General features: G+C 61.9%; 1 protein-coding gene across 6 annotated transcripts; it reads right to left on the bottom strand.

The window, feature by feature from the left end:
* Positions 1–2,912: 2,912 nt before the first annotated feature.
* Positions 2,913–15,796, bottom strand: LOC129132024 (class I histocompatibility antigen, F10 alpha chain-like). Of its 6 annotated transcripts, XM_077191144.1 has the most exons (10): positions 15,713–15,794; positions 13,784–13,891; positions 9,526–9,633; positions 5,292–5,555; positions 4,727–5,002; positions 4,145–4,417; positions 3,955–4,059; positions 3,821–3,856; positions 3,670–3,702; positions 2,913–3,167 (listed from the first exon to the last, which is right to left on the bottom strand). In XM_077191144.1, the coding sequence occupies exons 1-10, from the start codon at positions 15,777–15,779 to the stop codon at positions 3,154–3,156; spliced, it is 1,284 nt and encodes a 427-aa protein (XP_077047259.1). In that variant the 5' UTR covers positions 15,780–15,794; the 3' UTR covers positions 2,913–3,153. The 6 variants fall into 6 exon arrangements, with proteins under 6 accessions (XP_077047259.1, XP_077047261.1, XP_077047257.1 ...); XM_077191146.1 differs by lacking the exons at positions 9,526–9,633; positions 13,784–13,891; positions 15,713–15,794 and adding an exon at positions 11,457–11,574; XM_077191142.1 differs by lacking the exons at positions 2,913–3,167; positions 3,670–3,702 and having other exon boundaries at positions 3,752–4,059; positions 15,713–15,796.
* Position 15,797: the final 1 nt, after the last annotated feature.

Here is a 15,797-nt window from a genome sequence, read left to right as displayed (position 1 = left end):
GATGTGTTGTGGTCATTTCATGGTCTTTGGTCACAGTTATCACATGCTCACAGTCATGTCATGGTCATCTCACGGCCATGTCATGGTCATCTCATTGTTACCTCATGGTCAACTCATGGCCACAATCACATCATGATCATCTTACAACTGTGGTGGTATCATGGTCATGGTTATCTCTTGGTCAGCTCTTGAATCTTGTCATGAACTTGATCATTTCATGGTTGTGGTTGTATTATGGTCACAGTCAAGGTGATCTCATGGCCTTGATCGCCACATGGCCATGGTTGCATTGTGGTCATGTCTTGGTCACTATAATCTCATGGTCACGGTGATCTCATGGTCACAGTTGTATCTCACTGTAGTGGTCATCTTATGATCATGGTTGTGTCATGGTCACGGTCATCTCATGGCCATCTCATGGTGATGGTCATTTCCTGATGACCATTTCCTGATGACCATCACCGTATTCTCATGGATATCTCACTCACCGTATTCTCATGGATATCTCACTGTAATGGTCATCTCACAGTCATGTCATGACCATGATCACACATGGCCATGGTGTGTTTTGATCTCATCTCATGGTCATCTCTTGGTCACAATCATTTCCTGCTCATGGTCATCTCATTGTAATGGTCATCCCATGGTCCTGGTTGTGTCATGGTCACGGTCATGGTCATTGCATTGTCATGGTCATTTTATGATCATCTCACATTCAACTCATTTGCCACAATCTTATCATGGCCATCTCTCATCTGTGGTTGGGCCATATGTTGGTGATCATCTCATGGTCACAGTCATCTCATGGCCTTCACATGGTCATGGTCATTTCCTGATCACCATCATCTCATGCTCAGGGTCATCTCACTTTAATGGTCATCTCATGATCATGTCATTGTCACTTCATGGTGTGGTGGTTTGACAGGAAATGTGTTTTTAGGGATGCTGTGTTTTTGGCCAATGGATATTCAGGCTTTAATATTGGCATTTAACCTGGCCATTAGGACATGGATCCACCTCTGAGAACACGGGGTTAAAAGCAGGGCTCTCCGCTGGGAGGGTCCTTTTGGGTTTCCAGTGGGAAAGAGTTCGGGTCTCTCCCCCGGCCCAGCTGCTGGCTGGGCAGGGGGAGGGGAAAAGCCATGTGGCCGGGAGAGGTAGGCCTGAGCCCGGGGGTGGAAGGGTGGAAGAGAGAGAGAGAGAGAGAGAGAGAGAGAGAGAGAGAGAGAGAGAGACACCAGAAGCCATCGGGCAGCCCCCCCCCGAGAGACACCGAGAGAGAGAGAGAGAGAGAGAGAGAGAGAGAGAGAGAGAGAGCGCCGCTGCCTGGGACTGTAACCTTGAAACTGGATAAACATGGATAAACATGGGCCTGTGCCGGCAGCACGGCTGGGACGGAGAAGAAGGGGGGGGTTCAGCCGGCCGCTTGTAGGAGCTTTTAACCCTTTTCGGAGAATGAGAACTTTACAGATCATTGACCTCTCCTAGAAGACAGAGTGGAAGATGAGGAAGGAAATGTGCAAGTGTGAGAGAGGTCTGGGAGAGTGAGAGATGGTGGAAGAATAGAGAAGAATCCTAGTGGGAAGAGATGATGGAGTGGCTTTTGCTGGACTCTTTTTGTACAGCCATGGACAGAACCATGTTCCTTGTGACACAGAGACTGCATCTAGGGGGAGGCAATGCCTCAGGACCAAGAGGGTTCAGTGTTGGTGCCCCTCGGCCCCAGGGGGTGAAAAATATGGTGGGGACAGGTGTCCCAAGGGTGAGACTGTGGGGACAGGTGTCCCAAAGGAGAGACTGTGCCTCTTTTGGATCGGGACAGAGCATCCTTAAAAAGACAACCCCAGAAGCAGCTCTGGTCCGTGTTCAGTGGTGAGAGCACTGGACATGAAAGGAAGAGGTCACGACGGCAGATGCACTCCAGGCGGTGCCACGAGTGACACAGAAACACACGAGGCTTCAGCTGTGTTTCCAGGGGAAGCCCATGGTACAAGAAGGACTCCTCTCCTCTTGATGAACTGAGGATTGATTGTTTGAAGAGTGGTGCTGGACTAAGAGTTGGTGATTTGAGGAATAGATGCATTGTGTTGGAAATTTGGTGGGGGGAGGAGGAAATGCATTTGTAAGGTTTTCATTTTCCCTGTGTGTGTTCCTTTTATCTATAGTTGTAGAGTAGTTAATAAAGTTCTGTTTTGTTTTCTTCCCTAAGTAGGAGCCTGCTTTGCTTATTCCTGGTCACATCTCAGAGCAGCTACCAGGGAGAGGGCATCCTCATGGGGGCACTGGCATTGTGCCAGTGTCAAACCATGACACATGGTCACCTCAAGGCCACAGTTGTGCCATGGCCAACCCACGGTCATCTCTTGGTCCAAATCATCTCATGGTCAGGGTTGTGGTTGTGTCATGCTCACAGTCATGGTCATCCCATGGTCATCTCAGGGTTGTGTCACTCATGGTCATTCTCATCTCATGGCCATCTCGTGCTTGTGTCATGGCTGTGATCATGGCCAGGGAACCTCTCCGAGATCCCGAGCCCTGATTTTGGGACACTCAAGGACCACTGGGGACAATGAGGCCTGGCCTGACCCCTCCCCCCACTGCACTGCCCCTCCAGGAGCCCAACGCAGCCAAACCCTCCTGGGGACACCTTGGACATGGGACATGGAGTGGGAAATGAATCCCGGGGAATGGAGCATGGCTGGCAAGTCCCCATCCTGCTCCTGGTGTCCCCATCCTGTTCCGGGAGTCCCTGTCCTGCTCCTGGCATCCTCATCCCAGTCCTTGTGTCCCCATCCTGCTCTTGCTTCCCCTATCCCAGTTCCTCGTGTCCCCATCCCAGCTCCCAGTGTCTCCATCTCTGTCCCAGTGACCCCATTCCCATTCCTGGCTCCCAGAGATGAACTGCCAGACACTGGAGGAGGGAACCCGGATTTATTGCCCCAAGCAGGATTTATTGCCCAAAGCAGGATAATTTCACACCAGAAGTGAAGCATTGTGAATATTTGTGGTTCTTGCCTTTAAAACATTGGAAAATGGGAAATGGATCTGTTAGCAAGAGCTGTGGGGTGGGTGGGAGCAGTGGGATGAGCTCTGCTGGCAGCTCTCAGCTTTCCCAGGAAGAGGGAGGGGGCTGGATCCAGCTCCATGGATCGCTCAGGCAGTGATTCCTGCCAAGATGAGAGAGGGTCACAGTGTCACCCTGTCCCTGTCCCCATTCCACAGGATGGACCTGGCTGGAGTCCATGGAGAGCAGGAGCTGCTCCAGAATCCCACGTGATCCCACACCAATCCTGCTGCAATCCTGCTCCATCCATCCCACCTGATCCCACTCCATCCATTCTGCCCCAGCCCTGCTCCATCCATCCATCCATCCATCCATCCATCCATCCATCCATCCATCCATCCATCCATCCATCCATCCATCCATCCATCCATCCCACCCCATTCCGCCCCATCCATCCTGCCCCAGTCCTTCTCTGGAATCCCAACCTGATCCTGCTCCATTCCATCCCTCCTGATCCCTGCTCCACAATCCAGCCCAAATCCCACTCTACAATTCCACCTGATCCCACTCTAGACCCTGCTCTGATCCAGAATCCCTCCTTGATCCCAGTCCATTCATCCTGCCCTGATCCCTCTCTGGAATCCCACCCTGATCCTGCTCCGTACCTGTGCTCAAGCCATTGGTTCCCACATCTTTTCCTGCAGAAAGAGAAGATCCATGAGATTCAGCATGGATCACACACTGGGATTAACCCCAGGATCCATCCTGGGATCCGCACAGAGGGGATCCAGAGCTGGATCCACCATTGGAACTCACCGGCTGCCGGGTTGTATCCATTCCTGTCCCTCCTCCCTGTGGAAACAAAGTGGGATCAGCATCGGTGTCACAGGATTCCCAGAACGGTGCTGGGTGGATCCATGTCCCTTCCCGACCCCCATCCCATGTGTTACCGGATTGGAGCTTCCAGACGCCGAATCCGATGAAGATGAGGATGAGGATGGCAGCGATGACAGACACAGCGACCACCACGGTGAGATTCCTGCCAGATGTCGGCTCTGGGAAACACGGGATAGTGAGGAGGGGGAGGGGAATCCCCATTTAGGAATTCCAAATTCCCAATCCCCACATTCCCAGCCTCACCCCAAGCGAAGATCCCGGGCTCTGGCATTCCGGGATGCTCCACCCTGCACCGGTACTGCTCCCGCTCCTCCGGCAGCGCCTCGATCCTGGCCCAGGTGTGGAAGGTGCCGTCGCTGTTGGGAACGATCCCGCCCCACTCCGTCTCCTGATCCAAGGTTTCACCCCCCTTCATCCAGCTGACTGCGATGGTGTTGGGGTAGAATCCGTACGCATGGCAGGACAGGATCAGCGTCCCGTGTTCCTCTCTTCCAGACACATGGACATCAGGGGACTCTGGAATGGATAACGGTGATAGACATCCGTGGAATTCCATGGGAATGGGACTGGGGCGAGATCTGACCATGGAATTCCCACTGGAGTGGGATGGAGGGGAGATCTGACCACGGAATTCCATGGGAATGGGATGGGGGCAAGATCTGCCCATGAAATTCCATGGGAATGGGATGGGAGTGAAATCTGATCATGGAATTTCATAGGAATGGCATGGGGGTGAGATCTACCCATGGAATTCCCACAGGAATTATTGTGTTCCCAAGCCCCCCGTTCCCAAATCCCAAATCCCCACAAGAATTCTGCTCCCACCTTTGCGCTCCAGCTCCTTCTGCCCGTACCCGACGTATTTCCGGAGCCATTCTGGGCAGATGTGCTTCAGGTAATTCGTCCACCTCTCAGCCTCGGTCCCTTCCTGTTCCCAGCGCCTCCTGGTGATCTCAGCAGCGCTGTCGGCCGGCACCCATCTCCTGGATCCCAGGTCAAAGGAGATGAAATCCTGTCCGTCGTAGCTGTCCCGGTAGGATCCACGGACACTCCCATCGGACAGGAGGTCACAGCCATAAACTCTCAACCTTGTATGGAGACCTGGGGGGATTGTACCCACAGAGACCCATGGAATTGTGTCCCAGCCCCACAGAGCCCCATTCCAGCCCTGTGGAGCCCCAGAGTCTGATGGAGACCCACAGAGCCTCATTCCAGCCCCTTGGAGCCCCATGGATCCACATCCCAGCCCCATGGATCCACATCCCAGCTCCATGGATCCAATCCCAACCCCACAGATCCCATCCCAGCCCCATGGATCTACAACTCAACCCCATGGATCCCAACCTGTCCCCACAGATCCCATTCCAGCTCTACAGATCCCCCCACTCACCCCCACTCTGGTTGTATCGTTCCCGCAGTGTCTCCAGGTCCCTGGCATTGATGTGCTGGTTCCTCACATTGGTCTGGGTCTGGCCCTCCCAATATTCCGGCTCGACTCCATCCTTCATCCACTGTGTCAGCGGCTCCATCCTGCCCCGCTCGCTGTCGTAGCGCACGAAGGGGATCCCATCCACGAATCCAATATCCATGTACTGGGGGATCCCCGGGCTGGGCTCTGACACTGCCACATCCAGGTAATGCAGGGAGTGGAGAACTGGGGGGACACGGAGATTTGGGGGGATTGAGGAGATCATGGAACAATGAAAGGGGAACTGGGAGAGCTGGGAAGGGGTTTGGGGATCCTGAGGCCAAGGAAAGGGTGTACAGGGTGGGAGAGGTGGGATGGACAGGAAAGGGCCTGCAGGGGGTCCTGGTGTCCAGGAATGGGGGCTCAGGGGGTTCCAGGGTTATGGAAAGGGGGATACAGGAACTGGGAGAGGCAGGATGGGGGCTCCAGGGAATCCTTGTGCCCAGGAAAGGGGTCACAAGGTGGGAGGAACTGGGAATAGAAATCTTGAGGGTCCTTGATGGAGCAGAAAGGGGAAGCTGGGGGCTGAGAAAAGCAGGAATGGGGGTCCAGGGGGTCTCAGGGACAAGGAAAAGAGGGGTCTGGCGATGAGGGAAGGCAGGACTGAGGAGAAAGGGGGTGCAGGGCGGGATTGGTGCTGGATAAGGGGGGTGCAGGGGGATCCCAGTACCCAGGACTGGAAATTCAGGGCAGTCTTAGAGCCCAGAATCCCCACTGGAACCTCCACAACCACCCAGGGACCCTCCTGGACCCTCTGGGGATGTCCAGGGATCAGGAAGCGGAACCGGGAGAGCCGGGAAGGGTCCAAGGTTCAAGGAAGGGACTGTGAGAGGTGGGATGGGGGATCCAGGGGGTCCCTGTGCCCACCCAAGGGGGTCCAGGGGTCCCCGGTGTTGAGGGCAGTGGGGTCTGGGAGCTGGGAAAGGCAGGAATGGGGTTCCAGGGGGTCCCTGGGTCATGGAAAGGGGGCTCTGGGGCTGGGAGAGGCGGGCGGATCCTGGGGACGCAGCTTGGGAGACGCGAAAGCGAGACGGGGAAAGGGGAATTCCAGGGAATTCATCTGGATCCCACTGGATCCTCGCTGAGACCCCCTGGGACCCCCGGGGGACCCTCGGGGACCCCCTGGAACCCCTTCCAGGAAGCGCCGGGAATGCAGAACGGGGGGACGCAGAAATTTGGGCGATGTGGGGGTGCAAAAGCCGAGGAAAAGGGCGGGTCTGGGGTCTGGGAAGAGCGAGAGGGCCGGGAATGGGGGTGAAGGGGGTCCCAGAGCACTGACGGGGGTGCGGGGGGATCCCAGTGCCGAATTAGGGAGGGCAGGGGCGTCCCGGTGCACAAAAATGGGGTTTCCGGGGCCGCCGGTGACCAGAAATGGGGGTTCCGGGGGTCCTGGTGCCAGATGAGGGCGAACAAGGGGGTCCCGGTGCTGCCAAAGGGGGTACAGGGGGGTCCCGGTGCCCGGAAATGGAGATTCAGGGGTGTCCCAGTGCCTAGGAATGGGGCTTCAGGGGATTCTCTACCCGGAATTCGGGGTTCAAGTGGGTCCCCAGTGTCACGAAATGGGCGCTCAAGGGGTCCCCGTGCTCAGGAATGGGGGCTCAGTGGATTCTCATGCCCGGGAATGGCGGTTCAGGGGGGTTTCCCTGCCCAGGAATGGGCTTCTGGGGGGTCCCGGTACCAGATGAGGGGGAAAAGGGGGTCCCGGTGCTGGGGAAGGGCATGGAGGGGCGTCACAGGACCCAAAATGGGGCTATGGGGGGGTTCCCGTGCCCGGGAATAGAAGTTCAGGGGGGTCCCGGTTCCCGGAAATGGAAGTTCAGGCGGTTCCCGGTTTCGGGGTTCCCACTCACCTTTGGTCGCGGCCCCCGGGTTCCCCAGGAGCCCCAAGAGCAGCCCCAGAGCCAGCGCTGGAGCCATGGTGCTGCTCCGCTGCGGCCCCGCCCACAGCCCTGACCCCGCCTACCGCCCTGGCCCCGCCCCCAGAACCGCCTCCGGCCCCGCCATTGGCGCCGCTATTTCTTTTCTGCCAACGGCAGCCCGATTGCTCAGTGACGTCACCGGTCGCCGGGCAGATCCCGGTCTCGCAGGTTGGGACGCGGAAGCGAAAGGGACCGAGGAGGGCGGGGAGGGCGAGGGGACGGGGGAATTCCAGAGAATCCCTCAGGATCCCTCTGGATCCCCGCTGCGACCGCCCTGGAGCCCTCCGAGAACCACCTGGGACCCTCTGGGACCCCCTTAAAAAAGCGCCGGGAGTGGAGAACTGGGGGGACCCGGAAATTTGGGAGATCTGGGGTGCAAAGGTGAAGGAAAAGGGCGGGTCTGCGGTCTGGGAAGGGCGGGAGGGCCGGGGAGGGGTGCAGGGGGTCCCAGAACACGTGAGGGGTGGTCCAGGAGGGGTCCCAGTCCCGGATTAGGGAGTGCAGGGGGGTCTCCATGCCCAGGAACGGAGGTTCAGGGGGTCCCAGGTCAAGGAAAGGGGGCTGAGGGCAATGGGAGTTCCAGGGGGTCCCTGTGCCCAGGAAAGGGGGTGCACGGGCCCCCGGTGTTGAGGAAGGTGCTGGGTGGGGGCTGAGGAAGGCAGGAGTGGGGGTGCAGGGGGTGCCGCGGTCAAGGAAAAGCGGGGGCTGGGGTGTCTGAGAGGGGGAAGGCTGCGACAGGGGGTTTGGGGGGGGCATTGGGGCTGGGTAAGGGGCTGCAGGGATTATCGGGGCTGGGGAAGGGGGTACAGGGAGGCTCCCAGTGCCCCGAAATTAGCGTTCAAGGCGGTCTCTGTGCCCAGGAAGGGGGGTTCGCCTGGAAATGGAAGTTCGGGGGGTCCCCGTGCCCAGGAATTGCTGTTCAGGGGGGTCCCGGTGCCGGGGCAGTCCCCGGTCCCCGGGCGGGTCCCGGTGCCGCAACTTGGGAGACGCGAAAGTGACCGGGGCAGCGCGGGGAGGGAGAGGGGACAGAGCAAACCCTGGGAATTCCCCTGAACCACCCCCGGGACCTGCCAGGACATCCCCGCAGGACGCACAGGGGGTGGAGAACTGGGGGCACGCAGAGATTGGGCGGTCTGGGGGCGTCCAAGGGCTGGGAAGCGGAACCGGGAGAGCCGGGAAGGGTCCAAGGTTCCAGGAAGGGACTGGGAGAGCCGAGATGGGGGATCCAGGGGGTCCCTGCCCCCACCAAAGGGGGTCCAGGGGTCCCCGATGTTGAGGGCAGTGGGGTCTGGGAGCTGGGAAAGGCAGGAATGGGGCTCCAGGGGGTCCCTGGGTCACGGAAAGGGGGCTCTGGGGCTGGGAGAGGCGGGCGGATCCCGGGGACGCAGCTTGGGAGACGCGAAAGCGAGACGGGGAAAAGGGGAATTCCAGGGAATTCATCTGGATCCCACTGGATCCTCGCTGAGACCCCCTGGGACCCCCGGGGGACCCTCGGGGAACCCCTGGAACCCCTTCCAGGAAGCGCCGGGAATGGAGAACTGGGGGGACGCAGAAATTTGGGCGATGTGGGGGTGCAAAAGCCGAGGAAAAGGGCGGGTCTGGGGTCTGGGAAGAGCGAGATGGCCGGGAATGGGGGTGAAGGGGGTCCCAGAGCACTGACGGGGGTGCGGGGGGATCCCAGTGCCGAATTAGGGGGGGCACGGGGGTCCTGGTGCCCAAAAATTGGGGTTCAGAGGGTTTTCGTGCCGAGGAATGCGGGTTCAGGGGGAATTTCCTTCCCGGAATTCGGGGCACAGGGGGGTCCCGGTGCCCGTAAATGGGGGTTCCGGGGGCCCCGGTGACCAGAAATGGGGGTTCAGGGGGTCCTGGTGCCAGATGAGGGTGAACAAGGGGGTCCCGGTGCTGCCAAAGGGGGAACAGGGGGGGGTCTGGGTGTCCAGAAATGGGCGCTCAAGGGGGTCCGCGTGCTCAGGAACGGGGGTTCAGGGGGGTTTTCCTGCTCAGAAATGGGGGTACAGGGGGGTCCCGGTGCCAGATAAAGGCGTACAGGCGGGTCCCGGTGGTGGAGAAGGTGATTGAGGGGGGTCACAGGACCCAAAATGGGGGTTCACGGGGTTCCCCTGCCCGGGAATGGAGGTTTAGAGGGTGCTCGGTGCCCGGAAATGGAAGTTCAGAGAGTTACCGGCGCCCGGGAATTGCGGTTCGGGGGGGTCCCGGTTTCGGGGGGTCCCGCTCACCTTTGGTCGCACACCCTGGGTTCCCCAGGAGCCCCAGGAGCCCCCAGAGCACCCCCAGCCCCAGCGCTGGAGCCATCGCAGCCGACCCCGATCGCGGCTGTGGCGCAGCTGGAGAGACGCGAAAGCGAAAGTGCCCGAGGGAGCGCGTGGGGAGGGGAAAAGGGGGACGGGGAAAGGGCGAATTCCAGGGAATTCACCTGGATCCCCTCCTGGCACCCCTCTGGATCCCTCGGGGGTCCGTCTGGGACCCTCCAGGGCCGCGCCCTGCGGGACCCCCGGGCCGGGCTGTGCTGAGCTCCCGGCCCTGCGCTCAAACTCTGCCCGGACCCCGCTGGGCTCGGCCCAAAGCCGGGCAAGCAGCGGGAGCAGCGGAGCCAATTTTTCCTGCGGGTGCGGGTCCCACCCCCGGCGGAGCAGGGCTGGGCGCTGGGACCCGAGCCCTGATTCCCAATCTCCTTCTCTCCCTCCCTCTGCTGTTCTCTCCCTTTCTTCTGGGGGATCATAAATCCCAGAGCGGCCGCAGAGCCCCGTGCCCAGGCCGGGTTTCCCAGCAAAGGGAGGCTGGGGCTGAGGTGCCCCGGGCTGGCCGGGAATGGGGGCCCGGGGGTCCCCGGGGTCCCGGAAACGGGGGATCCAGGGGCTGGGAGAGGAGGATACCCGGGAAAGGGGGTGCAGGGGGTGTTGGTGCAGGATAAGGGGGTGCAGGGGGTGTTGGTGCAGGATAAGGGGGTGCAGGGCGATCCCAGTACCCAGGACTGGAAATTCAGGGCAGTCTTAGAGCCCGGAATCCCCCCTGGAAACTCCACAACCACCCAGGGAGCCTCCAGGACTGCCTGGGAATGTCCAAGGATCAGGAAGCAGAACCGGGAGAGCCAGGAAGGGTCCAAGGCTCAAGGAAGGGACTGGGAGAGGCGGGATGGGGGATCCAGGGGGTCCCTGCCCCCACCAAAGGGGGTCCAGGGGTCCCCGGTGTTGAGGGCAGTGGGGTCTGGGAGCTGGGAAAGGCAGGAATGGGGCTCCAGGGGGTCCCTGGGTCACGGAAAGGGGGCTCTGGGGCTGGGAGAGGCGGGCGGATCCCGGGGACGCAGCCTGGGAGACGCGAAAGCGAGACGGGGAAAAGGGGAATTCCAGGGAATTCATCTGGATCCCACTGGATCCTCGCTGAGACCCCCTGGGACCCCCGGGGGACCCTCGGGGAACCCCTGGAACCCCTTCCAGGAAGCGCCGGGAATGGAGAACGGGGGAGACGCAGAAATTTGGGAGATGTGGGGGTGCAAAAGCCGAGGAAAAGGGCGGGTCTGGGGTCTGGGAAGAGCGGGATGGACGGGAATGGGGGTGCAGGGGGTCCCAGAGCACTGACGGGGGTGCGGGGGGATCCCAGTCCCGAATTATGGGGGGCAGGGGCGTCCCGGTGCCCGAAAATGGGGGTTCCGGGGCCGCCGGTGACCAGAAATGGGGGTTCCGGGGGTCCTGGTGCCAGATGAGGGTGAACAAGGGGGTCCCGGTGCTGCCAAAGGGGGCACAGGGGGGTCCCGGTGCCAGGAAATGGAGATTCAGGGGTGTCCCAGTGCCCAGGAATGGGGCTTCAGGGGATTCTCTACCCGGAATTCGGGGTTCAAGTGGGTCCCCAGTGTCACGAAATGGGCGCTCAAGGGGTCCCCGTGCTCAGGAATGGGGGCTCAGTGGATTCTCATGCCCGGGAATGGCGGTTCAGGGGGGTTTCCCTGCCCAGGAATGGGCTTCTGGGGAGTCCCAGTGCCAGATGAGGGGGTACAGGGGGGTCCCGTTGCTGGGGAAGGGGATGGAGGGGCGTCACAGGACCCAAAATGGGGCTATGGGGGGTTCCCGTGCCTGGTAATAGAAGTTCAGGGGGGTCCTGGTGCCCGGAAATGGAAGTTCAGGCGGTTCCCGGTTTCGGGGTTCCCACTCACCTTTGGTCGCGCCCCCCGGGTTCCCCAGGAGCCCCAAGAGCAGCCCCAGAGCCAGCGCTGGAGCCATGGCGCTGCTCCGCTGCGGCCCCGCTCACCGCCCTGACCCCGCCTACCGCCCTGGCCCCGCCTCAACACTGGCACCGCCCCCAGAGCCGCCTCCGGCCCCGCCATTGGCGCCGCTATTTCTTTTCTGCCAACGGCAGCCCGATTGCTCAGTGACGTCACCGGTCGCCGGGCAGATCCCGGTCTCGCAGGTTGGGACGCGGAAGCGAAAGGGACCGAGGAGGGCGGGGAGGGGGAGGGGACGGGGGAATTCCAGAGAATCCCTCAGGATCCCTCTGGATCCCCGCTGCGACCGCCCTGGAGCTCTCCGAGAAGCACCTGGGACCCCTGGGACCCCCTTAAAAAAGCGCCGGGAGTGGAGAACTGAGGGGACCCGGAAATTTGGGAGATCTGGGGGTGCAAAGGTGAAGGAAAAGGGCGGGTCTGCGGTCTGGGAAGGGCGGGAGGGCCGGGGAGGGGTGCAGGGGGTCCCAGAACACGTGAGGGGGGGTCCAGGAGGGGTCCCAGTCCCGGATTAGGGAGTGCAGGGGGGTCTCCATGCCCAGGAACGGAGGTTCAGGGGGTCCCAGGTCAAGGAAAGGGGGCTGAGGGCAATGGAAGTTCCAGGGGTTCCCTGTGCCCAGGAAAGGGGGTGCACGTGCCCGCGGTGTTGAGGAAGGTGCTGGGTGGGGGCTGGGGAAGGCAGGAGTGGGGGTCCAGGGGGTGCCGGGGTCAAGGAAAAGCGGGGGCTGGTGTGTCTGAGAGGGGGAGGGCTGCGACAGGGGGTTTGGGGGGGGCATTGGGGCTGGATAAGGGGGTGCAGGGATTAACGGGGCTGGGGAAGGGGGCACAGGGAGGCTCCCAGTGCCCCGAAATTAGCGTTCAAGGCGGTCTCTGTGCCCAGGAAGGGGGGTTCGCCTGGAAATGGAAGTTCGGGGGGTCCCCGTGCCCAGGAATTGCGGTTCAGGGGGGTCCCGGTGCCGGGGCAGTCCCCGGTCCCCGGGCGCGTCCCGGTGCCGCAGCTTGGGAGACGCGAAAGTGACCGGGGCAGCGCAGGGAGGGAGAGGGGACAGAGCAAACCCTGGGAATTCCCCTGAACCCCCCCGGGACCTGCCAGGACATCCCCGCAGGACGCACAGGGGGTGGAGAACTGGGGGCACGCAGAGATTGGGCGGTCTGGGGGCGTCCAAGGGCTGGGAAGCGGAACCGGGAGAGCCGGGAAGGGTCCAAGGTTCCAGGAAGGGACTGGGAGAGGCGGGATGGGGGATCCAGGGGGTCCCTGTGCCCACCAAAGGGGGTCCAGGGGTCCCCGGTGTTGAGGGCAGTGGGGTCTGGGAGCTGGGAAAGGCAGGAATGGGGCTCCAGGGGGTCCCTGGGTCACGGAAAGGGGGCTCTGGGGCTGGGAGAGGCGGGCGGATCCCGGGGACGCAGCTTGGGAGAGGCGAAAGCGAGACGGGGAAAAGGGGAATTCCAGGGAATTCATCTGGATCCCACGGGATCCTCGCTGAGACCCCCTGGGACCCCGGGGGACCCTCGGGGAACCCCTGGAACCCCTTCCAGGAAGCGCTGGGAATGGAGAACTGGGGGGACGCAGAAATTTCAGAAATTTGGGAGATCTGGGTGTCCAAAAGCCAAGGAAAGGGGCGGGTCTGGGGTCTGGGATGGGCGGGATGGCCGGGAATGGGGGTGCAGGGGGTCCCAGAGCAGTGACGGGGGTGCGGGGGGATCCCAGTCCTGAATTAGGAGGGTCAGGGGCGTCCCGGTGTCCAAATATTGGGGTTCAGAGGGTTTCCGTGCCAAGGAATGCGGGTTCAGGGGGAGTTTCCTTCCCGGAATTCGGGGTTCAAGGGGTTCTGGTGCCCCAAAATGGGGGTTCCGGGGGCGCCGGTGACCAGAAATGGGGGTTCAGGGGGTCCTGGTGCCAGATGAGGGCGAACAAGGGGGTCCCGGTGCTGCCAAAGGGGGAACAGGGGTGTCTGGGTGGCCAGAAATGGGCGCTCAAGGGGGTCCGCGTGCTCAGGAACGGGAGTTCAGGGGGGTTTTCCTGCTCAGAAATGGGGGTACAGGGGGGTCCCGGTGCCAGATAAAGGCGTACAGGGGGGTCCCGGTGGTGGAGAAGGTGATTGAGGGGGTTCACAGGACCCAAAATGGGGGTTCACGGGGTTCCCCTGCCCGGGAATGGAGGTTTAGAGGGTTCCCGGTGCACGGAAATGGAAGTTCGGGGGGGTCCCGGTGCCCGGGAATTGCGGTTCAGGGGGTTCCCGGTTTCGGGGGGTCCCGCTCACCTTTGGTCGCACACCCTGGGTTCCCCAGGAGCCCCAGGAGCCCCCAGAGCACCCCCAGCCCCAGCGCTGGCGCCATCGCAGCCGACCCCGATCGCGGCTGTGGCGCAGCTGGAGAGACGCGAAAGCGAAAGTGCCTGAGGGAGCGCGGGGGGTGGGGGAAAGGGGGACGGGGAAAGGGCGAATTCCAGGGAATTCACCTGGATCCCCTCCTGGCACCCCTCTGGATCCCTCGGGGATCCGTCTGGGACCCTCCAGGGCCGCGCCCTGCGGGACCCCCGGGCCGGGCTGTGCTGAGCTCCCGGCCCTGCGCTCAAACTCTGCCCGGACCCCGCTGGGCTCGGCCCAAAGCCGGGCAAGCAGCGGGAGCAGCGGAGCCAATTTTTCCTGCGGGTGCGGGTCCCACCCCCGGCGGAGCAGGGCTGGGCGCTGGGACCCGAGCCCTGATTCCCAATCTCCTTCTCTCCCTCCCTCTGCTGTTCTCTCCCTTTCTTCTGGGGGATCATAAATCCCAGAGCAGCCGCAGAGCCCCGTGCCCAGGCCGGGTTTCCCAGCAAAGGGAGGCTGGGGCTGAGGTGCCCGGGCTGGCCAGGAATGGGGGCCCGGGGGTCCCCGGGGTCCCGGAAACGGGGGATCCAGGGGCTGGGAGAGGAGGATACCCGGGAAAGGGGGTGCAGGGGGTGTTGGTGCAGGATAAGGGGGTGCAGGGGGTGTTGGTGCAGGATAAGGGGGTGCAGGGCGATCCCAGTACCCAGGACTGGAAATTCAGGGCAGTCTTAGAGCCCAGAATCCCCCCTGGAACCTCCACAACCACCCAGGGACCCTCCTGAACCCCCTGGGGATGTCCAAGGATCAGCAAGCAGAACCAGGAGAGCCGGGAAGGGTCCAAGGTTCAAGGAAGGGACTGGGAGAGGCGGGATGGGGGATCCAGGGGGTCCCTGTGCCCACCAAAGGGGGTCCAGGAGTCTCCAGTGTTGAGGGCAGTGGGGTCTGGGAGCTGGGAAAGGCAGGAATGGGGCTCCAGGGGGTCCCTGGGTCACGGAAAGGGGGCTCTGGGGCTGGGAGAGGCAGGCGGATCCCGGGGACGAAGCTTGGGAGAAGGGAAATCGAGACGGGGAAAAGGGGAATTCCAGGGAATTCATCTGGATCCCACTGGATCCTCGCTGAGACCCCCTGGGACCCCCGGGGAACCTCGGGGAACCCCTGGAACCCCTTCCAGGAAGCGCCGGGAATGGAGAACGGGGGGGAAGCAGAAATTTGGGAGGTCTGGGGGTCCAAAAGCCGAGGAAAAGGGCGGGTCTGGGGTCTGGGAAGAGCGGGATGGGCGGGAATGGGGGTGCAGGGGGTCCCAGAGCACTGACGGGGGTGCGGGGGGATCCCAGTGCCGAATTAGGGAGGGCAGGGGCGTCCCGGTGCACAAAAATGGGGTTTCCGGGGCCGCCGGTGACCAGAAATGGGGGTTCCGGGGGTCCTGGTGCCAGATGAGGGCGAACAAGGGGGTCCCGGTGCTGCCAAAGGGGGCACAGGGGGGTCCCAGTGCCCGGAAATGGAGATTCAGGGGTGTCCCAGTGCCCAGGAATGGGGCTTCAGGGGATTCTCTACCCGGAATTCGGGGTTCAAGTGGGTCCCCAGTGTCACGAAATGGGCGCTCAAGGGGTCCCCGTGCTCAGGAATGGGGGCTCAGTGGATTCTCATGCCCGGGAATGGCGGTTCAGGGGGGTTTCCCTGCCCAGGAATGGGCTTCTGGGGGGTCCCGGTGCCAGATGAGGGGGGAAAAGGGGGTCCCGGTGCTGGGGAAGGGGATGGAGAGGCGTCACAGGACCCAAAATGGGGCTATGGGGGGTTCCCGTGGCCGGTAATAGAAGTTCAGGGGGGTCCTGGTGCCCGGAAATGGAAGTTCAGGGTATTCCCGGTTTCGGGGTTCCCACTCACCTTTGGTCGCGCCCCCCGGGTTCCCCAGGAGCCCCAAGAGCAGCCCCAGAGCCAGCGCTGGAGCCATGGCGCTGCTCCGCTGCGG

Source organism: Agelaius phoeniceus, chromosome 27 (genome assembly GCF_051311805.1).
Source record: "Agelaius phoeniceus isolate bAgePho1 chromosome 27, bAgePho1.hap1, whole genome shotgun sequence".
Classification (NCBI taxonomy): Eukaryota; Metazoa; Chordata; class Aves; order Passeriformes; family Icteridae; genus Agelaius; species Agelaius phoeniceus.
The sequence above is the reverse complement of the archived record's forward strand: the minus strand, read 5'-3'. Positions and strand labels throughout refer to the sequence as shown.